The 26020-nt window shown below is 49.8% G+C and overlaps 2 protein-coding genes across 32 annotated transcripts in view; one reads left to right on the top strand and one right to left on the bottom strand.

The window, feature by feature from the left end:
• Window positions 1–2749, top strand: part of PHC2 (polyhomeotic homolog 2) — a 34243-nt gene extending 31494 nt beyond the window's left edge. For all 6 annotated transcript variants that reach the window (XM_081954931.1, XM_081954930.1, XM_081954932.1 and 3 more), the window contains one exon: window positions 1475–2749. In XM_081954931.1, the coding sequence (XP_081811057.1) occupies window positions 1475–1629 (155 nt within the window). In that variant the 3' untranslated portion in view covers window positions 1630–2749. The remainder of the gene's footprint in view (window positions 1–1474) is intronic.
• Window positions 2266–23131, bottom strand: ZNF362 (zinc finger protein 362). Of its 26 annotated transcripts, none has more exons than XM_081954985.1 (10): window positions 22796–22810; window positions 19029–19189; window positions 16691–16895; window positions 14105–14168; window positions 12796–13042; window positions 11950–12304; window positions 11104–11328; window positions 9649–9727; window positions 8543–8701; window positions 2266–7389 (listed from the first exon to the last, which is right to left on the bottom strand). In XM_081954985.1, exons 4-10 carry the CDS (start codon window positions 14165–14167, stop codon window positions 7273–7275), a joined length of 1245 nt encoding a protein of 414 aa, XP_081811111.1. In that variant the 5' UTR covers window position 14168; window positions 16691–16895; window positions 19029–19189; window positions 22796–22810; the 3' UTR covers window positions 2266–7272. The 26 variants fall into 26 exon arrangements, with proteins under 26 accessions (XP_081811111.1, XP_081811133.1, XP_081811129.1 ...); XM_081955007.1 differs by lacking the exon at window positions 22796–22810 and adding an exon at window positions 22257–22364; XM_081955003.1 differs by lacking the exon at window positions 22796–22810 and adding an exon at window positions 21707–22046.
• Window positions 23132–26020: the final 2889 nt, after the last annotated feature.

The following is a 26020-nucleotide window of genomic DNA, read 5'->3' as shown; positions in this document are numbered from 1 at the left end:
AGAAATGAAATCCTGCCTCCTTTTACCCCCCCCCCCCCGTTGGGCTCCTCCATTGCCTTAAGGAGAAATCCCCTCCCCCAGTGGAAAAGGGGGTCGGGGGGACTTTTAGAGAACACCAGAAGCGAAACAAGGGCCACAAATTCAAACTATAACCCCGTCCCAAATTTGTTAGGTGTAGCAATAGAACCTACACTTATACACGGCTTCAGGGTGCTATACAGCCCTCTCTAAGCAGTTTGCAGAGTCAGCTTCTTGGCCCCCCCCCCAACAATTTTGGCTCCTCATTTGACCCACCTCGGAAGGACAGGAGGCTGAGTCAACCTTGAGCCTGGTGAGATTTGAACTGCCAAATTGCTGGCAGCCGGCAGTCAGCAGAAGTAGCCTGCAGTACTGCACTTTGACCACTGCGCCACCTCGGCTCACCACGGTATAAGATGAAGCGGAAACTCTCGGTTGTCTTCCAAGATTTTGCCCAGGTATAAGATGAAGTAGAAAGAACTCTGGCTGGATTGCAAAATTTTGCTGCCCTGCTCCCCAGCAATAGAGTTAACTTTCCTGAGCTCCGCAGGGTGATTTAGCCTTCCTCGAAGTCCTGACAGCCGCCTTTAGTACCCCGAGTTGCCTTTTTTACGTCAAGAAAGCTGCCCGTCCTCCATGTTGGGTCGATGGGGATTGTGAAGTTGGGGTGCTGGACGGAGGGGGGCAAAAGTCTCTTGAGCTAGCACAGAATAAACAACTCAGCCGACACATTATCAAATTGGGGGGAGGGGAAGGGGGAAAATAGAAAAGCATTAAAGTACCAGTATACAAGTCAAAAATGGCACAAGTGGATTTATTACGGGGAAGTAGAATGTTATAGAGAAAATTATTTTTATGTAAATATAAAGTCGGGATCGCTGGAATGATCCAGCCCGAGAATCCTTCAGAGAAAGAAAATACAGCAAGGGCCACAACGGAAAGGAGGGAGGATGAGGAGGGAAAGGAAGAAAGGATAAAAGCAGAGGAAGTAAGGGAGGAGAGAGGGGAAGGAGGAGGAGAAGGGAGGAGGGGGGAAAGAGGGGAAGAAGAAAGGAGGGAGGATGAGGAGGGAAAAGGAGAAAGGGGAAAGCAGAGGAAGTAAGGGAGGGGAAGTAAGACTAGGAGGGAGGGGAAGAAGGAGGAGAAGAGGGGAGAGGGAGGGGAAGAAGAAAAAGGAAGGAGAGGAGGAAAGAAGAAAGCAGAGAAGGGAGGTCGAGAAGACGGAAGGAAGTAGGGTTGTTGCAAAATAAGAGGGAAATAACAGGGGGGATGGCAAGAAAGTGACCCCAACTGTGGTTTTTTTTATATTTGCAAGAAGATAGTGATAAATATTAACAGCCAATGGATAAATGTTAATAGTATTTATAAGAATATGTATCTTTGGGAATGGATTGGAAAGGAAAGGACCAAAAAAAGTCTCTTGAGCTGATGGGACCGCTTTCCCTTCCCCTTGCAGGCTGTCAAGAGATCGCTGACGAGTTTCGCACCCAGGAGATTGATGGGCAGGCGCTGCTGCTTCTGAAGGAAGACCACCTCATGAGCGCCATGAACATCAAATTAGGGCCCGCCTTGAAGATTTATGCCCGCATCTGCATGCTGAAGGACTCTTAGGAGCCGGGGGCCGGTGCTGGGCCATGGCGGACGGACGACCATTGTGGGGGAGGGAGGGGAGAGCTCAGGTGGGCCAGGACTCCCTCTTCCCACCAGGTAACTTGAGCACAAAGAGCCCCCACTGACGGGGGACAGGGGACGGGGAGAAGAGACAGATAAAACACCTCCCCCCCCCACGTCTTGCTGACCTGATGCCCCGAGGGCAGGGCCACGGGGCCGTGTACATATGACAACGACGACGTAGCAGTCCGTAGCTTCCCCACCTTCTCCTCCCCCTCCCTGCCACATGAGGGGAGGAAAGTGGCACCCCCTTGGACGGAGGAGAAAGAGGAGGAGAAGGCCACCAGGCCCTCTTCGGCCTCCGTCCCCCACCCCCACAAAGCCTCTCGGGAACCTCAAAGCCAAACTGGACCGTTGCCTTAAACTTTTGTGTAGCAAAGCGTGCGATATGGGTGCCACATAGTGCACTTCCCCATCTCTCTGCACCCCCCCCCCCCGGCAGCTCTTTTGGGCTCATTGGGGCCCGCGGCCCCTTTCCTAGGCAGAAATGGCCCCTCAGCAGAAATACGGACAAAGCCCCCCTCCTCATGGGAACGCATCCTCTCTTTCTGCCGTCCATCCTTCTTTTTTTTTGTCCCCCCCCCTCCTTTTTTTAAAAAATGGGGGGTGGCCAAGTTGGAGCCACAAACACGGCCTGTCCTGGGTTCTCCCCCCTCCTCTTTCAAACATCTGCTTGGGGGGGGGGCGATTCCATGGAGTGGAGACCAGTTTCCCAGCTGCCTTAAGAAACATGTTGCGTTTGTGACAAGCATCAATTCAGACACACACATCTCAATTTGAGAAAAACCCACCAAGGGGGGGGGGGAGGGCTGGAGGGGCTGGTTTTCTCTCTGGGAGATGGGGCCGGCCTCAGGGGTGTCAGGAGTGGCTGGGCTCCCCTGGGGCAATCAGGGACGGATGAGGGAGCCAAGTGGGAGTGCAGCTGAGCTGTGTCCCTCCGTGGTCGCCAGTTTGCAACGCCTCGTTTTCCCCATGTGCTGGACACTCACCGAAGCCTTCCGGGCTGCGAGAATTTTTCTTCCATCACCTGGTTTTTAATAAACATCTTTGGGAAAAAAAAGGTGTCTTAAAAATGGTTGTCTGCTGAGCCTCGAGGGCTGAAAATATCCAATGTCCTTCGGGAGTATCTTTTTGGAAAAGGGGGAGGTGAAAATACCCCAGTGCTGCTGGATCGGCTGTCAATTTTTTTTTTTGTACGGGAAGATTTGGGCGTAGTTTCTCGGAGGCCGTTCTCATTCCTAGTCCTCTTACGGAATTAGCTGCTCCTGGACAAGCCATTGGCGGCTGCTGGGACTGACTCTGTGTTTGTGGATGATGGGACTGGAATCCACCATCTAGCAGGCATCCGTTTCCGTAACGATTTCTCCTCCTCGGTCTTCCCAAAAAAAAAGCACAAGGGAAATCAACCTCCCTGTTGGCGATTGGTTGGATTTATTGATATGTTCTGTAGCCCATCCTGTCCTGGATAAAGCCGGTCAGCTTTATGGAATTAAAAACACCAATGCAAGCTTAGTCCTTGACTTATGTCCATCTCTTTAAGCAGCTGTTTAAAACTATGACAGCGGTAAAAAGTTACTTTCTACTGGTCCTCATGGTTACATGTAGTTCTTGACTTACGACCATTCAGTGACCGTTTAAAGTTACAAGTGTACTAAAAAAAGTTAACTTGCAGCCATTTTTTACGCTTATCCCTGTCATCGTCATGTCATCGAAATTCAGGCACTTGGGCAGCTACCTTGCATTTATGACAGTCACAGTGTCCCGGTTGGCTGATGGGCTCTGGATTTAGCTTAAAAGACTAGTGGTTCACTTAACGACCACCACAAAAATAGGTTGCAAAAATCGGGCCACTCAGAGTGGCGACCATCATGGCTTGTGCCTGTAACGGTCGTAAGTCAAGGACTTTCTTTGCTTTGGTCTGACAGGCATCGTGATGACAACAGTTGGCTAAGCAAGCTGCTTCAAGGTTTCGGGAGCTTAACGTGGTGTGTGTGTGTGTGAATGCAGAGCTCAGCCTTTTGGGAGGGGTGTGTGTGTCCGTCCTGGAGTTTCAACCCCCCCCTCCCTCGCCAGGCGCAACAGCCTCCCAGCTTTGCCCACGAAAAGGAGAGCCCCCTACTACGCCAAATCCAGCCCAAGATTGAAAAGACATTTTATTATTTGCTTTCCACAACAGAGAATACAAAGCAACTTTTAAAAAGTGATCATTTCTCATATATTGGTAGTATTAATTTTTTTCTGAACGATGCAAACAGTTGCCCGGAATAAGGGACAGTCTCTGCTCTTTCCACAACATGAGAGAGTTTTAGAAATTGGGAGGAAGGATGTTCCCTCTTTATATATATATTTTTAAAAAAAAATTCCTTTTTTTTCTTCATTAACAAGGGCACTAGCTAAATGCTTCCTGGGCTTTTATATAGAAAAAAAAAGATGTTAACAATATGTATAAGAGTCTTATTTACACAGTTATTAACATGCCAAAAAAAGAGGAGAGGATACAATATTGAATATCATACAACATCAATTCAAAACTGAGAAAGAAAGAAAACTGTTTTTAAAAAGGGGAGAAAGGACCAAATCAGTATAAACGGCAAGAAAGAAACAACCTGCTTAAAAAAACAGCAACTTTTTTTTAAGGCGTAAAAATATTTTTTTTCCTTTTTTAAAAAAGAAAGTTAATTCATATCTTTCAAAAAAAAAAAAAAAACCAACAGGGATCCCAAAGGGGGGGAAAAAGAGAGAGAGGTGGATTTTCAGTTGTGTTGGTGGGGAGAGAGTGGAGGTCTTCCTCCCCCTTACCCTATTTAGACAAAACGTTAAGGTGTGACTAAAAAGCAGGTAAGGGAGTGGAGTTGCATTTGGCTTTGCCTGCAAATTTTTGCCAGGGGGGCCTACCGGTATGGTGTACTTTTGGTTTCAGAAGGAAGGATGAGCAATGGCGTTTCCCCCCCCCCCCAGCATTTCTTTTGAGGGGGAGGGGAGGTTTGAAAAGCCATTGGGGGGGGGTGTCTGTCCTGTGCCTTTCCCAAGCCAGAAACAAGGAGGGGAGATAAACCAAGAACAGAAAGTCAGTCTCTCAACCATGGCCCCTCGAAGACGTCCCCCAGAATCCCCTGGGGATAATAGCACTTTGACTTATATACCGCTTCATAGTGCTTTTACTGTCCTCTCTGAGTGGTTTACAGAGTCAGCCTCTTGCCCCCCCAACAATTGGGGTCCTCATTTTATGGGAGGATAAAAGGCTAAGTCAACCTTGAGCTGGTCAGGATCGAACTGCTGGCAATCGGCAGAATTAGCCTGCAATACTGCTTTCTAACCGGAAGGAAGGGCAGACAATAGCACTTAGACTTATACACCGCTATACAGTGCTTTCACAGCCCTCTCTAAGTGGTTTAGAGTCAGCCTCTTGCCCCCCACAACAGTCTGGGTCCTCATTTTTCCCACCTCGGAAGGACGGAAGGCTGAGTCAACCTTGAGCCTGGCGAGATTCGATCTGCCAAACTGCTGGCCGCCAGTGATCAGCAGAAGCAGCCTGCAGTGCTGCACTCTTAACCACTGCGGCTCTTGAGAATGCATTCTTTTTCACGTATTTTGTGGCCTGCTTACTCTCTTATAATCCTTTCCTCTTCAATCTCTCTGCTCTAGGAGGTGGGAAAAAAGACAGGGCTAGCCAGGGAATTCTGGGAGTTGAAGTCCATATGTCTTCAAGTGGATGAAGTTGAGAAATAATTGCCCTTGCGACTTTGGATGGGTTTTGGATGCTGGCATGGTTGGGAATGATGTGAACTGAAGTCCTGCCTGAAAACTGGTGGTTTTTTTTTAATCTGATGCCAAGACCTTTGGCAATGCCTCTTGCAAACTAATGTGGTTGTCCCAGAGCCCACTTGCATGTGGGAGGAAGGAAGGCCTTGACTGCATTGGGGTGATGTAGCCTGGGGGGGGAGCGACCCCCTTCCAACTATATAGGTAGTCCCTGACTTATGACTGGTCACTGTTGAGTGAACAATGGGTTTGCTATAACAACCGTGGCGTACACTTAATGAGTTTGGGGGTTCATTTTCTACAACGGCTGCAAAAAATGTTGTAAAATTGGGCCAGTCGTGTGAGGTATCCATTTTACGACTGTTACAACTGAACAGCTGCAGTGTGTGCAGGCTCTGTTGCAGTTGTAAGCAGGACTACCGGTAGGCCTGAGATTGAAAAGCTGCATATTCATCCTTTGCCTGGGGAAGACCACTTTTCTAAGGCTCCTGGATGACCCTCCCCATCCCGTCCCGTAAGATAAAATGAGGTCCCTGCAAGTTGCTTCTTCTCACCACGGATGGTCATCTTCTCCCATTCACACACCGGCCAGGAGGCGTAGGAACGTTTGTTGGTGCGTCTTTTGGTCAACTAGAGATGGAGAATCGGGGCGACCACAAAGTGGGAGGGGCAGATTTGATGATTGAAGGGGGGGGGAAATGGCAAAGCGAGCTGTCCTCCCCCCTCGAAAGACTCACTCGGCCCCAGTTGCGTGCCCATTGACCAAATACAATGGTTTTCTGACTCGGTGGGAATAGGACATCCCAACCGCCTAGTTGTAGCTCAACAACCCCCCCAAGTGCGTGTCCCCTAGATCTGCACCCTCTTTTGCTGCCAGGACAGGTGCCAACCTTGTCTTCTCTACGTGACGGATCTCGTCCAGTGGTTTGTCTCGTCCCAACAGGCCACCGGGGTGTCAAACCCGTGTCTAATGCAGTGGACATTCCTGACATACGGTTACAAGTGCTCTGGTTCCCGCATCCCTCCCTGCCCCAATGCGTGCAGGATCTCCCCACTGAGTTTTGCAACCTTTCCCTCCCCTCTCGAAAAAGACCAGAGGTTGGCTCCATTCTTCGCGTAACACGGGCCCCAGGATTCTCCCTGACGTTGCGGCAGAAAGTGAGTGGGTACAGGCTTACAACATTTGGCGTGTGGCATTGTTGCGTCCACCCAGACTGTGCCTCTCTTCTCTCGATGCTTCTGGGGTGTCAGGTCTCCTTCCAATTTAGCACCAAAATACTGCGCGGCGCCATCCTTTGTCCAAGAAGACCCACAATAGCTTCTGGGTGGAGGGATTGTGTGCTCCGTATCCGAGACATCTCTCAAATCCGCGCCAATGTTTTTTTTTGTTTGAGGGGGGGTGGAGGAGAGAGTGGGGGAAATGATTTTAATTGAGAAAAGGGAGGGAATGCAGGAAAAAAAACAGAACGCCGCGATCCCAGACAGCGGAGCTCCTGGAGAAGCGAGGAAGGGAGGGTGAAAGTGCTGTGGAATTGTCTTTGGTTGTCCCCAACGTCAAGAGGACACATCCCCTCCACAAACATAGTCAAGGCCCGCGGTTGCTCGGGGGTGAATGAGGGGTGGGGGACAGGTGGGAGGGGCGGGGTCCCTTGGTCCTCCTGAGCACAGTGCTGTAGACTGTCAAGAAATCTGAGGAAACAGCACAGGAAGAGCACAACGGCCATCTTGCATAATCCGAAGGTCTCCATCTTGCTCCCTTCCTCATTTTGGGCATTCGCGAAGGTCCATCGCGCAAGGGGAAGGCCGCTGCTCCTCTGCGTCTCAGATGAGGGATATCCGAACAGGAATGCCGGGGGACTCCGTCCTCTGAGGCGAGTGCTGGCTCACCAGGTGCTCCACCACCGTATGTTTCGACATGTGCTTCATCAGATACGTCTCCTGGGGAAAAAGAGGGCAGGCACAAATGAGCCTCAACTTGCTTTGTTTACTGACCATTCGGGACTGGAAAATGCTGCCGTTTTTCACACGTGCGACCACCGCAGCCTCCCTGAGGTCACTTGGTCAAAATTTGGGCACCTGACAATCGACATGTACCGTATGTTTCGGAGTATGACGCACCTCCCACCCCCCAAAAAAGAGCGTGGAAATGTTGGTGTGTCTTATAAACCGAATACGGCCATTTTGGGGCTTCCAAAGCCCTGCCCACACGTCCCATTTTTGCAGATAACAGAATGTTTTTCACAAAAATGGAGGCGTTGTTGCCTTCCCCCTGGCCCTGCTGAAGCCTGCAGTGGGTTCCTGGGGGCCAGGGAGTACCAAACCTTTTTTTTCTTACTTGCCTCTTCAAAACCTTGGTGCGTCTTATACTATGAAAAATACGGTACTTATGATGGTTCACAATGTCGTGGGATCACATGATCCCCTTTGATGACCTCCGGCTGAGCAAAGTCAATGGGGAAGCCTGATCCGCTTAACGACGAGGTTACAAACCACAGCAATTCACTTAACAACAGCAGCAAGAACAGGTTGTGAAAGGGTGCAAAACTCACTTAACCATGTCTGGTTTAGCAATGGAAATTTGAGACTCAATTATGACCGCAAGGCGAGATTCCCCTGTACAGAAAGCGAAGTGGAGGCTGGAAGGGAGCAGGGGGTGGGGGGGCACCAGCAGCTTGGGAAAACACAGAACTATTTCCTCCTCCTGGGTCAGGGCCACCCCACGTCCTGCTGGCGGCACTGGGACCATCGGCAACTTCCCAGTTTCCCAAACCATAAACCAATGGGTTAACTGCAACTTCGCAGCACAGTTTGCACTTCCAGCTCCTGGCACGTCCTTTCAAAGGCTCAACACTGGGGCAGCTTCCCACTAGAGGCGCACCTTCAAAGGTGCATCACCTTCAAAAAACCCACCCTTCCCGCTTGGTGCTGTCAAACCTCCACCCCAAATTTAAGGGCTGTACTTTGGGGAGCCGGGACTTTTCCCCTCTGCTTTGGGCCTGGGCGTTTCATCAAAAACCTCGCCAACTCGATCTCTACGCCAACTCTTGCTTTCCCACGACCTTCACGGCCCAGCTCGGAGCGGCTCACTTACCGAAGTGTACGCTCGTCCACACATGCTGCAGCAGTAGGCTTTGGCGTGCTTGATCGCATGCGCCGAGAGATGGATCTGGAGCGAAGCCGAATCCGAGTACGCCCGGTAGCAATTGGGACATTTGTAGGGTTTGTCTTTGTTATGCTGCCGTTGGTGCGACTGCGGGTAGTGAAAAGGGGAGGAAACGGGTCAAACGCAACCACAGTCTCATCTGCCTCTGGAGGCCGTTGCGCAGGCCATTCATCCTGAGACGGCAAGACTCCAGAGGTAGAGTTAGTCTGCCAGAAAGCCTCCGGTGCACTTTTCCCCACCTCCCTGAGCTGTAACCAAAGCGTCACAACCTGAACATCATAAGGGGTAATTTGGATATACAACCGTTCCTTCAGTTATTGTTCAGATTTACAACAGCAATGAAAAAGGAGACTTATGACCGTTTTTCACACTTATGACTGTTGCAGCATCCCAGGGTCACGTGATCCCCCCTTTGTGATCTTCCGACAAGCAAAGTCAATGAGGAAGCCAGATTTGTTACTAACTTAATGGCAGTGATTCCTTTAATAAGTTTGGCAAGAAAAGTCGTACAATGGGACAAAACTCAGTAACAAACATCTCGCATGGAAAAATAAAACTTTGGGCTCAATTGTGGACGTTAAGTTGAGGACTACCTATAATAGAGTCAGGGAACCCTTCCTAACCTCCCCCTTCCTTAATTGCATTGATGGCTGCAAGGAAAAGCAAAATAACATAATTGAAATTGTGTTGACAGAAATTGTCTTTTGGTATCTAGAACTGTTTGATTAGCAGGAAACCAGCAGTCGGTTTCTTTTGTTCTTGCACGAGAGTAAAAACAGATTCACGCTGGAAAGAGTTAGGCCAAGGTTTTTCGAGTTTGGCCACTGCACGGTGTGTGGACTTCCACTCCCAGAATTCCCCGGCCAGCACGGGAATCCTGGGAGTTGAAGTTCACACAGCTTACAGTGACCCAATTTGCACGCGGACTTATGGGCTGCAGTTTCTTCTACGGGAAACAGATATTCTGCACCCAAGCTGAGGCCTCAACTCCCCATTACGTTCCCCCTGTCGGCTTCCCCAATTTCTCCACTCACCTGGAGGTTAGAGAGCTGTGTGAAAGCCTTTTCACAACCGGCATGCGGGCACTTGTATGGTCTGTCTCCGGTATGAATTCTGAAACGCAGCAAGACACGGGAATCGTTTCACAAAGCGAAAAGTCATGGCTCAAGCTGACACCTTCTCCACCCCGAGACCCGTACTCTGTGCTCTGGTCTCAAGGGACAAAGATTTAGATTCTAGGGTGAACTTAAGACACAAAGATAACATGATTTGGTGACACGCCAGCGTTCACCAACGCCCAACAACTATTTTTGAAAGCGTGTTCCATTCGTGAATGAGTTTCAAAGGCTGTGGAGGACACAAGAGACTGGACGGTGCTCTCAGGGAGAGTCTGAAAATCATGCGAGGGTGAGGAGGTACGTTCAGGGACTGCAGAGGCAGCAGAAAAGCATTGTCCAAAGTCACCCCCCCCCAAATGTGTGCAACCCAGAGTTGTCTTGAGTAGACAAGGGCCTGACAATGGAAAAAGACACCATTTGAAAATAAGTGACACACAGCAGATCCTAGGCATTGTAGAAAATTGGATTGTATTTTTTTTAAAAAATAAATGAATACTTAAACTATTGCTTCTCGTGTGTGTGTGAGAGAGAGAGAGAGGGAGGGAGGGAGGGAGGGAGGGAGAAGAGAGAGAGAGAGGCCAGCAGAATAAAGTTAGGCCTTTAAATTTTTTTCAAAACATCCAGTCCAGAGGTTTCAGCATCACTGACTTAAATGGTCCAAGTGAAGAATGGATGCCTTTGTTTGCCCAACATATACATAATCAATGAAATGGTGCTTAAATGTACATAGTAACACAATACAAACTGCTCAAACTAAGTACTCTAGTCTTACAATCCCTGAATTCTAGGAATAGATCCGTTTGCACCACCTACAACACAACAAGATGTTGCTATAAATGACCCTTCCTTCTCGTTGCCTGCACTAGGCAGTGGCAGGTCCCCATCCGGATTCATGAGCGACTGTGCAGTACAGGCAGTGTACAGTACAGGCAGTATACAGGCAGTGTACAGTACAGGTAGTATACAGGCAGTGTACAGTACATGCAGTGTACAATACAGGTAGTATACAGGCAGTGTACAGTACAGGCAGTGTACAGGCAGTATACAGTACATGCAGTGTACAATACAGGTAGTATACAGGCAGTGTACAAGCAGTGTATAGTCAGGTAGTATACAGACAGTATACAGTACATGCAGTGTACAATACAGGTAGTATACAGGCAGTGTACAGTACAGGCCCTGATTCCACATTGCTATGTTATCCTGTGCTTGCACTTTGCCCCTCCCTTGTAACCCCACTTCTTTCATTTAACTCTACCCCTTGGCTTCCCTCCAAATGGTTTAAACTGCCCCACCACCCAGACGAAGGACGCCCCGCTGCCGTCATTGACCTACCAAAGTCCCAAGGCCTCTGTGCTGGCTGAGCCATACCTGGTGTGCTGCTGGAGGTGGGAGAGCTGGCGGAAGGACTTCTCGCAGTAGGAGCAGTGGTAGGGCTTGACACCCAGGTGGATGCGCAGGTGCTGCGCCAGGTAAGAGGCGTTGGCAAAGGACTTGGAGCAATGCGGGCACTTGTGCGGCTTGGCCTCGGTGTGCGACTTGGAGTGGATCTGCATCTCTGACTTGGTGAAGAAGGTAAGCGGGCAGACTTTACATCTGAGGAGTGAGGAAGAGGAGTTAGGGACACTGCCGAACCCCAAAGCAGAGGGCAGCCCACAACAGGGATTTGACTCTGGCCCCACGTGGATGGCGAAAGGCTTGGTTTTGGGAGGAGAACACACTGTCCCCGGGTGCAAAAATGGGAGGCTCAGATTACAAGGCTTGGAACAGAGAGTGAAAGGAAGCTTCAGACAGAAAAAAAGCTGGGCTTTTGACCTCTGGAACTCACTGCCACATTAGCAACCTTATTATCATGCATGCCTCTGCAACGCAGAGTACCAAATCCACAAAACTATTTTGTGCGGATGGTGAAAACTCCATCTTTACAGGCAGTGTTCCACCTGGACCCACCACACAGGTACAGAGTTGAGGCAAGAGATAATGAGACCAGTTATACTAGTGGTTGGTTTTGAGACGGGTTGCGTCTGTGACAGCAGCCCTTTTGTGGGGGGCGTTTCCCATTTCTCAAACCAAAAATGTCAGATGTGACAGGAACATTTAAACGCAGCCGTTTCCCATTTTGTTTCTGAAACTAACACGTGGCATTCGCTCGGCACCAAAACCCGCACCTTTACTTCAAGGCGGGCCAGTGATCGGAAGCCCATTTTCTCCACCCACCTGTACGTCTTCCCTTCTTTGCCGATGTCTCCCGAAGCTAAAATGGGGTACGGGACCACGAGGACAGGAGGTCCCGACGGGTTCTCAGCCTTGATCTTCTTGCGGCCCCGTTCGCTCTTGGGGGTCCCCAGCAGGCTGTGGCCCTGGATTGTCTTGATGGAGTCCAACAGCGGGGGGCTGGTGATCCCCGAAATGAGGGTGGGCGAGGAGGCGATGAGGTGGCTCTGACTGGAGGAGGTGGGCGTGGAGGCGGTGCTGGTCCCCGTCCCCGTACTGGATTCAGAAGTGCTGACGGCAGGAGTCCGGGACCCCAGCCCCAAACCTGGAAGTTGGGGGGAAAAGGCTAAGCAAAATCCTGCACCAGAGGAGGAGGAGGAGGAGGAGGAAGAAGAGGAAGGAGTCTCGATTCAGCCCGGTTCTCCTCTCTTTCACTTTTTAAAGAGACAACACATTATAAAAGCCGTGCTTCAGTGGTGGGTTCAAGGCAGTACGGCCCGGTACAGCCATACTGGTAGTAGCCAGGAGCAGCGGCCACCATACCGGCATACTGGTGGTTTGTTTGGCCCACCCGCCCGTCTGCGTTCCATAGCTCTTTATAATGCAGCGCCTGTGCGACCTCCGCCCAGCCACTGGGTGTCGCAGGGGGGTGGTCTGTGCAGGCGTGTGCAGTGCACTTGCCCGATTAGGATGCCTGGCCCCCTGCGCAGCGTACCACTTGCGACAGGATCCGAACCCACCACTGCCGTGCACCATTGGACAGGTTGCAAAATCAGGTGCGGTCATTTCATGCCTGCACCCCTCAATGATGAACTTTGAAATCATGAGGACTAGCGCCCCAACCCCTACCTGTGACGGTGCTGGTGGCTGGGCGCGCGTGGAGGGCCACGTCCGGCTGGGGTACCGCCTGGGGGTGAAGCCCCGGGACTTGCTGGAGCTTAGGAATGGACATGACGGAAGGGCTGCTCTCCGCGGGCGAGGGGGGCACCAGCAGGGGCTGCTGGGAAGAGACCGAGGTAGGGGGCAGGTGGTGGGGACGGATCTTCTCCGCCATGAGCTGCTCCTTGATTTTGTTGATTAGGACTAGATTGTCCAGCTGGGGACAGAAGAGAAGAGAATGACCGACCTCGAACGGACGAGCCTCGTGGTTTAAAGACAGCAGGAGGCCAAGGAACCCGGGGGTCAAGCTAGATGATCTTCAAACAACCCTGCAATTCATGCACCCGACAGAGGGAATCCTGGAGCCAAGGCAAATTTAAGGGCTAACAATAATTTAACAATGGGACACAATGTTGTCTAGTTCTGATTCAAATGAACTGAAGCATTCCAACTTAATCCACTCCAAGGACTCTTAGCTCAGACCGGTACATCTTTGGAGTGGAGGCCACTAGGATATCTTGGATAGCACAGTAGGAGAAAGCTTTCCTGGAGAAGAGGATAGTACTAGGACCATGAATCTGAGTGGGTGCTCCGTTTATCCATTCATCTCCCTCCTGTTGCCCCAAAATAAATAATGGGAATTTGGAACAAGATTTCGCTGGGGGAAAATACCCTTTTTTCCTCACATACACCAGGACGGCCAAAAGTAACCTCATTAAGGCAGCAGGAGCTGCTACTCTCTCTTTTTTTTAAATACACGTAATTAACATTTTTAGAAGAACATAAAAAAAACAAAACACAAATTATAAAGAGGGAAAGGAAGATAGGAAGGAAGGAAGAAAAAGAAAGAAAGAAACGGAAGACAGGAAGGGGGAAGAAGGGCAGGAGGAAGAAAGAAAGGAAAGAAGAAAAAGGGAGAAAAATAAATAAATAAATGGAAGGCAGGAAGGAGGAAGGGAGAAAGAAAGGAAGGAAGGAAAAAATAAACAAATGCAAGTTCAATTATAAAGTTGTCTCTTACTTGGGCCCATTTTTCCCAATCACCCTATGGGGAGAAAAGCTGCCGTCCTCCCCACGGCAAGGAAAAATACACCCCCCTCCCCCCCCGGGACGAGGTTTAACCCCAAACGCCCCCTTGACTTTACAGACATCAATATTATCAGGCTTTTAGCATTCTCCCAATAGGGCAGGGAAAACCATCCTGGCGTGTGAACTTTAGTTCTTGAGGACTAGAAACTTTTTTGGGGGGGAGGGGGAGCCGAGACGTCGTGGTTCTTACCTGGCTGGGCATGGTGGGAGGCGGTGGCCAAAAATAGGTGTTGTTAAAGCGGGGCTCCGCCATTCTGGGGAGGAAAAGAGAGGGGGGGAGAGGAGGATGGGTCAGGTGTGGAAGGCAGGGACGGCTCTCCTGCGTCTCCTGGGTCTTTTCGCTTCCCCCTCCCACCCCATCCCGGGGGGGGGGCTGCAGGAGAGACCGGAGGGGCTCAGCAGAACCCCAAACAAATTCCAAAACAGAAAAATAAACCCCAGGCAGAATCCCAGAAATTCTGCTTCCCCCCCCTCCCCCACTCTTGGGTTAGTCCTCGACTTACAACAATTCATTTAGTGACTGAAGTTACTACGGGACTGAAAAACGGGGGCTTAGGACCGGTTTTCTCCACACTTATGAGCGTTGCAGCCTCCCTGCCTCACGCGATCAAAATTTGGATGCTTAGAAACTACTGACTCGTTTTTACGACCCCGGAGTCACGCAATTCCCCCTTTTGCAACCTTCTGACCAGCAAAGTCGATGGGAAAGCCAGCTTCACTCAATGACCACGTGAGTAGCTGAATAACTGCAGTGATTCACTTAACAACTGTAGCAAGGAAGGTCGCAAAATGGGGCAAAGCTCACTTGACACAACTGAGTCTAGCAAGATAAATTTGGGTCTCCATTTTAGTTGTAAATCGAGGACTTTCCTGTTTTGGCTACAAGGTCAAAAAGAAGCAGCTAAATTGTATTTTTAAAAGACCAGTTAAGACCACAAGCCACTTTTAAACCTAGTTTCAGCTAGAAAAGAAAGAGGGGAACTTAAATCCACTTAAACCCAAAATCCTGGCCTCCAAATGGACAAAAGGACTGGTGGTTTTTGTGTTTTTTTGAACTGGTGGGGTTGGGAAGGATTGGGGGGGGGACACACATCAAAAATAAACAGGCTGAAATCCTTCAATCCCCCACCAAATTTTAACTCTCACAGGTAACATAAAATATATATTTTCAAAATACGCACAGAAAACAAGGAGCTGGCTGGAATTGGACCCACTTTTAAAGTTTTCCCACTTTGTTAGTGGGACATTCAAGGCAGGGAAAAACTGGAAAACGAAATCACAACAAAGAAATGCCCTTCTTTTTTTTACACAACAGACACAACTTTGGAAACTTCCCCCTCTTTTTGGAGTCACTGATAAACTGCAGCGCTCATCATCCCAAACTCCTAAGCCACCTCAAGCAATAAGTAAAATAACGAACCATCCGGGAGACAAATTAATTGCAGCGCTCATGGATTAAACGACACAATTAAATAATTTAAACTGAGAAAACACACTTCAAATCAGCACCGAGCCAGAGAGAAACCTCCTTTTAAAGGACAGCAAAGAAATTTTGGTTGGAAATGACAACATTGCTGTTAATGGACTAGTAACAAATGCAGGTGGAAAGCGATGAGATTTGTACAATCGTTTTTGGTCCATTTTTATTGTGGTGCGACATCGCAGCAAAAACTTAAAAACCTGCCAGAATTTCTCATCCCTTCGTCTTATAGGTATCTAAAATCAAGACGCATCCAGTTTTCAACCTTTTCTCCTCCCTCCCGCTTTCCTCTTTCTTGCAATCTTTTCTGCCAATTTTTTTTTCTCGATTCCCCCCAAGATCCATTTCCGTCTCCCGTTATAGCCCATCATCCACAACATCAGCGTGAGTCCAGCTTCCCTTTGGGTCACCCCCCAGATGTTCAGCCTCTGTTCAAGAAGCCTTTCTTTGAATCCCAAACTGTCCAGCATCTGCCTCACACGGCTACATCCTGGTCCCTTTTTTTAAATGGCCTAACTTGTCTGTGATGGTTGGGGGTTAAGAATAATTTGAAGTGGCAAAGAAAAAAAAAGGAAGGATGGGAGTTTAAAAAGAAAGCAAACACCCTCCTGATAATGTTACTTAGTTCGGTCATGAGACGTCTGGAAAGAAAGCTACAATACTCAGAGAGCACCAAGGACCCCACAGTCTCCCTCCTCCTCCTTTCCCCCTCCTCTCTGCAAGCCCCCCCGCCTCTTCCTCAAGGCCCCCCCCCTTTCTAACACTGATGATGTTACCTAGTTGGGTCATGAGACGTCTGCAAGAAAGCAACCAAGGTCAGAGAGCACCAAGGACCCCACAGTCCTTTTCTTCTTCCTCCTCCTCCTCTTCCTCTTTGCAAGCCCCCCTCCTTTCTAACACTGATGATGCTACCTAGTTGGGTCATGAGACGTCTGCAAAGAAACCGCCATGCTCAGGGAGCACCAGGGAGCACCAGGGAGCCTGCTTTGCAAATCCTTCCAAGCTTCTGCTTTGGACCTTCAGAAGTCAGAGAAAATGACCCCTCTGGGCATCAGGGGGTCCCGGAAGTGGGGCACATGCCCACCCCCTGGAAAGGAGGGCCTGCAGGCGGATCCTCACCCCCTGCTTTCTCCTCAGCCCTGAGCCAGGAACTGAGGGACGGGGCCTCCTCAGCTGGACGTGAAGCCCCAGCCGGACGGACGGAGGGACAGAGGGCTCTGGCCACTGCTGGGGCCTTGCAAGGTCCAGTCGCAGCCCTGCAAGAAGGGAAGACGTTAACCGCAGCTCGGTACTCACGGGCTGTCTTGAACCCTTGCGAGAAGGGTCTTGCTGTGACTCCAATCGTCCCTTCTGTTGCCGGCAGGGACAAGCACCGGCCTCCGGGTTCAGGCCGGGAGAGCTGCCCGGCCTCCGCCAGATCCTACCCAACTGCAGTTAACACAAGCTACGACCCCTGGCAGGGGGAGGCTGTGCCCGGGAGGCTGCCTGGCCTCTCGCCTGGCTGAAATAAAGAGAAATAAGACATTGTTCACACAGAAACGGCGGCCGAGCGCTGAGCATGGGCCCGGGCAGGAGATGGAGCCTCCTGTGGAGGGGGCAGTCTACCTCAGAGGAGTCCGAGGGCACCTGGGAAGGCGCACAGAAGCTATTCTTGATTCGGTTTCTCCGGTGAAACCTCACCGCCTGTCCTCGTCACCTAATCAGCTATAGCTGGGTTAGCTGTTCCTAAGGCGAATGGAGGATCTGCAAGGGACCAGGCAGGAGCCCCTGCCCCCCCTCTCTCAGGCTTCCAGTAAAGAGAAGCCAGAAGTGAAAGAGGAAAGCAAAAATCCAGAAGAATGAAAGAAAGAAAGAAAGAAAGAGGAAGGAAGGAGTAAGGTAAGGAAATGAAGAAAGGGAGAGAAGGAGGGAGAAATAGAGAGAAAGGAAGAAAGAAAGGGAAGGAAGGAAGGAAGGAAGGAAGGAAGAAAAGAGTAAGGTAAGGAAAGGAAGAGAAGGAGGGAGAAATAGAGAGAAAGGAAGGAAGGAAGGAGTAAGGTAAGGAAGAAAGGGAAAGAAAAATAGAGAGTAAGAAAGAGGAAAAAAGGAAGGAGTAAGGTAAGATAAGGTAAGGAAGAAAGGAAGAAAGAAATAGAGAGAAAGGAAGGAAGGAAGGAAGGAAAGGATAAGGTGAGAGGAGAGAGAGGAGGGGGGCTCCAAACTACTTTTCCCACCAAGAAGAGAAAAATTCACAAAAATTCACCCATCCTTCTGTTCTTAAAACAAAGCTCAGCCCTTTTATCACAGCCTCACAGCAACTCTGCAGTTGCACTCCCGACACACACAGTGTACTTTTCTATTCCCTTCCAGCATCACAATAAAACAACCACCTCAGATGCCACCAAAAGTGCTAAAAACTGAAAACAACAGGTGAAGTCAAGGGATCGCTTGCAGGTAGTCCTCACTTACCGACCATTCCAAGTTATGACAGACCTTCTCAGTGCTACTTACAACCTGGTTTTAAAGTTGTAATGGCCACCCCTCCGGTTAAGTGATTGCATTTTCGATGTTCGACAACCAGCCCACATTTATGGATATTTGCAGCATGCCAAGGCCACGGGGCAGTAACAAACAACCTTTGTTTTGCTGGAAACTGGGGTTTAAATCTAGTTTCTGGCCAAAACACACCATGATTTCTACTAATCGTGGTCTATTGAATAGGCCAGCATGAGCTGGATTCACCTATTACATTACACCACAAATTCTGTTTTATAAATCTCTGTGCATGAATCCCTACCACTAAGGAGCTATTTGCTTTTAACTACAATCTGTTTACAAAATACACTAAACCACAAACAAACCAGGTTTTCAAATGCAAATAAAAGTGCAACGGAAACAGTGTAACACATTCAGCAAGGAGCTTTTGCTATTTATATTTTTCCCCTGTCCAAAAGTTTCAAAATAACTTGGCATTTTCAAAACATTTCAGATGCGAGTACAGCAGGAAAGCGGTTTTCAAATATTTGATTTCTTTCATTAAAAAAATTAAATAAACAAGCAAATCAAATACCCTTCCTTTGATTTAAGACCACAGGAGGGGGGAAAAAATCCCCTAAAATTCACACTTCCAACTTTGCTGGAAAGTTGGGAAAACCGAAGACTCAAGCAGATTGGTGTTGCTAGGGGGAAAAACCCCCTCAATTTATCTAATAAAAATTAGATACAAGACTGCAATTTTCTGATTATTAAAATTGGACTCTGCAGTTCTCCAAATGAAAACCAGAGACACCACTAAGTATATTTTAGGGGAAAGTCTTTTTCAAATGTACATATATTTATATATTTCTCCAGGTTTTTTTTCTTCCATCTCACAGCAAGCCCTTAACTTATTTTGTCAGGTACAAGGCAGATAGATGGCTGGCCTGGGGAACTCCGTGCCACAAGGTGCTGGCATAATTCCCATTTGGGCTGAGTCAAATTAGTAATGATAACTGTAAAGGTTCCTAGTCCTCAAGGCTACAGATGAAGGCCAGAGGTAGGAGACACAAGAAAATGGTGTTTGCGTAGAGAGGCCTTTGGTCTGATAAAGCCTTTCTCCACATCTAGGATAAGTTTCGTCAAACAATATAAAACTGAATAAAATAGAACCAAATACCTGAAAAGCTTTAAGGCAGGGGTCTCCAAATTTGGAAACTTTAAGATGGGTGGACTTCAACTCCCAGAATTCCCTGGCAGTAACGCATTCCTTTTGATATGTATTCCCCACTTTATGCCTGCTTACTCTCTTGTGGTCCCTTTCTCTGCAATCTCTCCGCTCTAGACAGTGGAAGAAAAGAAAGAGGCATGGATGGCTGAGGAATTCTGGGAGTTGAAGTCCCCAAGGCTTAAAGTTGCCATGGTTGGAGACCCCTGATTTAAGAGATGGAAAAACTCACTTGGTCTCACATTTAGAGCAATTATTCGTCCTTTTAACTAAGAGACGTGGAACACAAGCTGGCTGGAAAAACAAGACTCCCACGGAGACAGAACGGACACTTCCTCTCCGGCCACTTTCACAGCCGTCCAGTTTTCCAACCAACTGACCTTCAAGTATATCCCAATTTCAGCATGGTGGGGGGGGGGTCCCTCGGCCAGGATCTGCCTCCCCACAGAATCCTAGGGCTGGAAGGGATCTCAGAGGTCATCTAGTCCAACCCCCTTACACCCTTAAACTATCCCGGACAAATGGCCAGCCAAACATCTCTTCAACGGGGAGTGTCTTAAACCCAACTTCTCCAGAAATAAAGCCACATTTCAACCCCAAAACACAGCTTAACAGCTAAACAAACACGGTTAGGGCAAGCAAGGGTTCCTCTCAGCACCCATGCCTCTGTGAAACCCCCTCCCCCAATTGTGTCACCAACCCCCACCCGTTTAAAGGAAAAACAACTGCAATTACAGGTAGTCCTCGTCTTATGACTACAATGGAGCCCAACATCTGAGATGCTAAACAATGCCATCGTTAAGCGAGTTTTGCCCCATTTTACGACCTTTCTGGCCACTGTTGTTAAGTGAATCACTGCCATTGTTCTGTTAGCAACCCAGTTGTTAAGCGAACCCAGCTTCCCCATTGAGTTTGTTGGTTCGAAGGTCGCAAAAAGGGATCAGCCACAAATGTCATAAATACGAGTCAAGTGTCTGAATTTTGATCCCGTGACTACAAGGGCCGCGCGGGAAAAACACTCCTAAGTCACTTCCCCCCCCCCAGGGTCGTTGTAACTTCAAGCGGTCACTAAATGAACAGCTGTAAGTCGAGAACTACCTGTATTGTATTCCCAGCCATCCAAACAGAGCTGTCATTATGCAGGAAAAAAGAAAGTGACCCCCAACATCCTCCCCCTCTGCCCCCCCAAATCTCTCCCTCCCCTCCCCTCCCCTCCCCAAGGCCAGGAACCCAAGGCCTCAGTTTTAACCCAGGAAACGAAGCAAAATGTCAGATTATGGACAGAGAGCCCCCCCCACCCCCACCCCCAGGCTGCTCCAAACTGCTGGAAAATAACACAAAAGGGAAACACAAACACACAAACGGCGATTCCATGCAGCCAGAGGGGGGGGGGGAAAGAGAATTTCCAGCATTTCTCCCCCCAAATAGCCATTGCGGCCACACACACACTCACACAGATCATCTTAGCCCCCTCCCCTCCCCCCAAAAAAATCCTGCTGGACACCCCCCCCCCCTCCTTTCCTGCCATCCCAGGCAAACAAACTCCGATATTAACCAGGATACCTTTGCACACCAGGGATCGCACCAAGTACCCTCTCCAGAAACAGATACATAGAGATCTCTATTGGACACAAAGCCGCAACACTTCATACAAAGTCGCAAATCCGCAAGAAAAACACAACACAACACAAACCCACCGGACAGGCAAATTCCCCCCGTTTGTGAAGCTCGCCCCCCCCCCCTTGCAAAACCCACCCACGAACCGTGCAAAGTTCCCCGGTTATTCCACAGCAAACGTGGCATCTTTCAGCGCAGCGAGAGAGCGAGAGATTATGTGTCTCTTTTTTGCAGGAAGAAAGGAAGAAAAAAGAAAAGCTGAGCGATTCCCACCATTTTGGAGCAAGAAAGGGAGGAAAAAAAAACACCCCAGCCAACCAACTACCCGAAAAGATACATTTTGCATTTCCTGTGCTGGTTTTTTTTCTCTTCCTCTCTCTCTGTCTCGCTCCCTTCTTTCTGCCTCTCCTTTTTCCCTCCGACGCGGGTTCGGTTCCCCGCGCCCTGCGCGACACGCGTGGAAAGAAAGAGGCGGAATTCCAGAGGCGACGGGGGAGGGGGGAGGAAAGAGGGGGTCTCTGCTCGCCTTCTCGGCCCCCAAGATTTGCGCCTTTCCTCCGAAAGACCCTTCCCCGCTGTCTGCCCCCCCCTCAGCCCCCACCCGCGTGGAAATCCGGATGCAAGAAGGCGAAACTCCGCCGCAAATGGCCCCAAAAACTAAATAAAAAGAAATCCGATTTTTTTCCTCTTTGGGGAGGGAAAACCCTTCCTCCGCGCGACCCCCAGCCCCCTCCCCGCGTTCCTTTGCCCCCCTCCCGCCCCCCTCCCAGCCGGCCCAGTTTGGATGAAAATTCGCAGACAAAAGAGTGGGGAAAAATGGCAGCCAGTGTTATTTTTAAAACGGATCGGGGACGCCATATTCTGCAGATCTGGGGGAGGGAAAGGGGGGACCAGCCAGCCCGGGGGGCAGAGGGAAGGGGGGCCTCCCCCCACCGCGCCAGGCAGCCCCCTCCCCAAGCAGGGCAAGGGGGAAAACCCCCCGGCTGAGACCCCCAAAGGAAGAAAAAGGCCACCTCGCTCCGCTTAGCCATCGTCTCTCATTGCTTGGGGATCGCTCCGGGCCGGAAGGCTGCGCCAAAAAGGGTCCCTTGGATCAGCATGGCTTTTTAGGGGTTTATTTGCTTGGGATCTGGTTTCTCTCTCGATCCCCCGATTCCCCCGACGGCGCTGTTTGAATCGCCCGGCGTTTTATTTATTTCAAAAAAAAAAGAAGAAAAGAGAGACTTCCTAGGCGAAGAGAGACGCTGCGCTTGGCAATGGCCCCTCCGCCGCCAGCAAAAGGGAAAGGGGGCGCCCCCCCAGCCTTCCTCTTTCTCTCCTCCTCCTCCTCCTCCCTCTCTGGCGGGGGGGGGCAAAGAAGAGACCCCCTACCCAAGCCAGGCTGGGTGGCCCCGCCAAAGCACGCAGACGCCGCCTCTTGCAAAGACAGGAGAGAGAGAGAGAGAATCCCCCCCTCCTTGGAGGAGAGACCCCCGCACTCAAGGAGAGAGAGAGAGAGACCCCCCTCCTCTCCCACCCCTCCCCTCCCCCTCCCTCCCTCCCAGGGTTCCCCCCGAGACTGACCTGCAGAGCAAGAGGAGGGGGCGCCGGCAAGTTTGCCCCAAACAGGCACATTTTCCCAAACTCTTTCTCCTTCCGACCCCTCCCTTCCCACGCCCCCCCAGCCCCCCCCCGCCTTCTGGAGTTCAAGAAGTCAAGCGAAGAAATAAGCGCTTTGGCCCAGGTACCTTCGCCGGAGGAGGGGGCTCTTAAGGAAAGGGGGAAGGTCTTCCTTGCTCGCTGGTTTTTTCCTCCCAAATTCAGCCGTTCAGGCTTGGGGGATTTTTGGGAGGGGGGGGGGAGAAAGAGCGTCTGGTGTGTTCCCCCCTCTGGACTCCCCCCCCACACCTGAAGGTGGGATGGTACATCTAACGCCCCCCTCTTTTTTTTCTGGGTCTCTCCCCCCCCCCTTTCGCTGGGTGGTTAGTTCAAATCTTCCGGGTTGGTGGATAGTTCACTTCTGGGTCCTCGCGAAGGCTTGGAGATCTGGGTAGATCCCTGAAAAGGGGTTGAGAAAAAAAGGGACAGAGGAGGAAGAAAAATCAGAGGAAAGTTTGAAAAACCTTTTTAAGAGTGGAAGATCGTTCCTTCTTCACTTCTGTTTTCTCACTCCCTTTCTTTTCCCCTTTGTCTCTCAACAATTTTCCCTCTCTCTGTGTCTCTCCTTTTACTCGTTTTTCTCATTTTCTTTCACTCTTTTCTCATTCTCCCTTTTACTCTTCCAGTCTCATTCTTTCTCTCTCTCATTCTTACTTTCTCATTCTCTCTCTTTTGCTTTCTCCCCCTTTTCTTTTCTCTTTTTCATTCTCTCTCATTCTTTCTTTCACACTTTCTCTCATTCTCTTTCACTCTCTCTCTTTCACTCTTATCCCGTTCTCTTTTACTCTTTCAGTCTCTCTTTTCTCTCTTTCACTCAGTCTTTCTCATTCTCTTTCTTTCTCTTTTGCTCTCTCTCTCCCTTTTCTTTTTGCTCTCTTTTTCACTCTCTCTCTCTCTCTCTCTCTCTCTCTCTCTCTCTCTCTCTCTCTCTCTCTCACACACACACACACCCTTCCCCCAACTTGGCAGGGTGTCTTTTCCTCTCTGCCCCCCTCCCCCCAGCCGTTTCAAAACACTTTTGAAGTTTCCAACCTTTACAGGAAAAGAGGGGAAGGGGGGAAGGTTGCAGCCAAGAAAACACAGGGTGTGTGTTTGTGTGTGTGTGAATTCTGTGTGTGAGGAGTGGGGGGGGGCAGTCACCCCCCCTTTGCACACCCAGATTTTGCAGAGCATCTAAGAAGAGGCCAAGGGGAGGGGGCTTCCTTTTCCACAACCCTGTTGGGAGGTCTACATTCCTGAGCTGGATTTTGTTACCCCCAGACCCATAAGAGGTCCTTAAATTAATAAAGAAACTCAGCTTCCTCCCCCTCCCAATCCAGAAAATAGCAACTCTTTGGATTGCTGCCCCCCTCCCCGAATCTTGTTTTGTGACCCCTCCCCTTTTAATCCATCTCCGTCCTAAATTAAGAGGGAAATTTAGGAAGGATATGGGCCTCTTTTCAAGAAGAAAAGTAACAAGGGGGGCACTGAACTCCGGTATGTAAATTCAAGGGAAAAGCCCCCCCCCTCAATCAGGGTTACTTTGTTATTTTTTTTTATTGTAGTGTTTATTTTTAAAAAACAACAACATCCAATTCTGGTTATTTGAAAGTTTGCGACTATTATAGGCAGTCCTCCAGTTACAACTGTTATTTTAATGGCTGCTTGAAGAGTCACGATGGCTGTGGAAAAAGGGGACTTAGGACCGTTTCTCACACTTACGACCGTTGCAGCATTCCCCGTGGTCACATGATCAAAATTCAGAGGCTTGTCAACTGGCACGGACTTATGACGGTTGCAGAGTCCTGGAGTCCCGCGATCTCCTTTTGCGACCTTCCGACAAGGAAACACGATGGGGAAGCCAAATCCACTCAATGACTGTGTGGCTCACTTAACAACAGCAGTGATTCACTTAACAACTTAATACTTAACAACTGTGACAGGAAAAGTCGTAAAACGGGGCAAAACGTTGACAGCTTAACAACCGTCTTGCTTAGCAATGGAAATGTTGGGCTCTGTTGTGGTTGTAGAGTCGCGTTTTCTGTTCTTTGGGAGGCTCGGGGTGGTGTCATTTGGGGATGTCATTTGGGGATGATGGGAGTTGTAGTTGGGGGGGGAGGAAACTTGGAAAAAGGGCTGCCCCATTCTCAGCCGAGTGACAACTCGCATGATTCGAACCCGTTTCCTCCCCCAGCTCCCCCCCCCCCCAATCTCTGAAGGGCAAACTGTGGCTGAAGACTTACCAGCTTTGGCTTCCGCTCTGCATCCCAGGTGGGCAGAGACCCCCAAATCTCCCCCCAGCCGAATCTGGAAGGGGAGGAGCACAAAACCCCAGGGGCTGATCAGAGGGCCCCGGCCTCTGCCAAGCCAAACAGGAGGGGAAGTTGGCAGCTGGCCAGGAGCAACAAGGGAGGGGCCCTCTCTCCCTTGCAGCCCACCCCCTTCGCATGGCAGGCTGGCTGGACCCCCCCCCCCCCAGAGGGGGAGGCCTTTGCTGCTGGGCTGTGTTTGCAGAGCTTTCTCGGCACAGCTGGAAGGGGAGGGGGATAAGAGGCCAAATGACACCCCTCCCCTCCGACATCCTCCAACATGGAGAAGGGGGGCTGCTGAGAGTGGGCCTGGGTCTCAGAGGCTCTGTCTCAGGCCACCCCCACCCGACTGCAGGGCTCTCCAAACGGGGCAACTTTAAGACTTGTGGACTTCCACTCCCATTCCACAAGCCTTAAAGTTGCCACGTTTGGAGACCCCTGCCCAACTCTCTGTGACGCACTCACACAACATCCTCATACAATTGGGAAATCCCAGGGAGTTTGCTCCCGGTTCTTCTTCCTAAGTTTCATTCCTAAGGCTTATTCTGTTGCTTTGCATTCCTCCTGTTTTTTGTTTTTATTTTAGCTGTCTTTGCCCATCCCATAATTCTCGGCCTTTCCCTCTGCAGCTTCACCGCCGGCCCCGAAATTAAAAATAAATTATCCAATTGAAATTGCAGCTTCCCAAGAGGCTGGGAACTGCCCTCCCTGCTGAAGGAAGGATTACAAAGGCTCTCCCGACTGCTGCCCTCCTGTGGCCGCTCTGGGCTATTGCAGCTCTTGAAAGCAGCCCTCTGGTGGTGCCTCGGGGCAATTACACCCAGCAAAGGACCGTTTTCACTAGTTCAACTTGAAAAGGACAGCAAAACGTTATTTTATTATTATTATGATCTGCCGTTTTGCTCTACAAATATCTGAGATGTACGACAAACTTGAAAAAAGGATATTTGCTTTATTTATTATATTTATATTTAAAAATGAAAAGGACATTCTACTTCTAGTTCAAGACCCATAAAACCATTTTGAGATACTAAAATAGTCTTCTCAAAAATGGCAAAAAACCCCATCCCAATTCAACATACAAAGGAGCAAGATACAACACATTCAGACTATAGGTTGCAGCGCCCATCTTTGGCTGCTATGGGTCTGCAGACTCCCAAGGGGGAATCTGGGCAATGCAGTCCCTGTCCCTCCCCCCAGGGCTCGGGGGGGGGGTTGTTCTGGGGAGCCCAATCTAATGGTCACAGGGTGAAAACTGAGTTTTAAGAGCCTTGTGGTAACTTCCCTTGAGCCCAATGGGATGCCATAGAAATCATTCCCCTCTGAAAACGAAAGTGAAACCAAGCCATGTACCTTCTTCACAGGCTGTGGGAAGTTTCTCAGCCTTGCAAGTGACTCTGG

This window comes from Natrix helvetica (assembly GCF_964273705.1).
Source record: "Natrix helvetica genome assembly, chromosome: 5".
Classification (NCBI taxonomy): domain Eukaryota; kingdom Metazoa; phylum Chordata; class Lepidosauria; order Squamata; family Natricidae; genus Natrix; species Natrix helvetica.
Note: the sequence above shows the minus strand (reverse complement) of the source record. Positions and strands in the feature narration are given on the sequence as shown.

Coding starts and splice junctions, on each gene's coding strand:
- ZNF362 (XM_081954984.1), bottom strand. CDS start 15,739: ATGGATCTTGGGGGGAATCGAGAAAAAAAAATTGGCAGAAAAGATTGC. Junction 12,305..12,795: donor AGCCACCAGCACCGTCACAG/GTAGGGGTTGGG, acceptor CCTCTGGTGCAG/GATTTTGCTTAGCCTTTTCC. Junction 11,329..11,949: donor AAAGAAGGGAAGACGTACAG/GTGGGTGGAGAA, acceptor CTCACTCCTCAG/ATGTAAAGTCTGCCCGCTTA.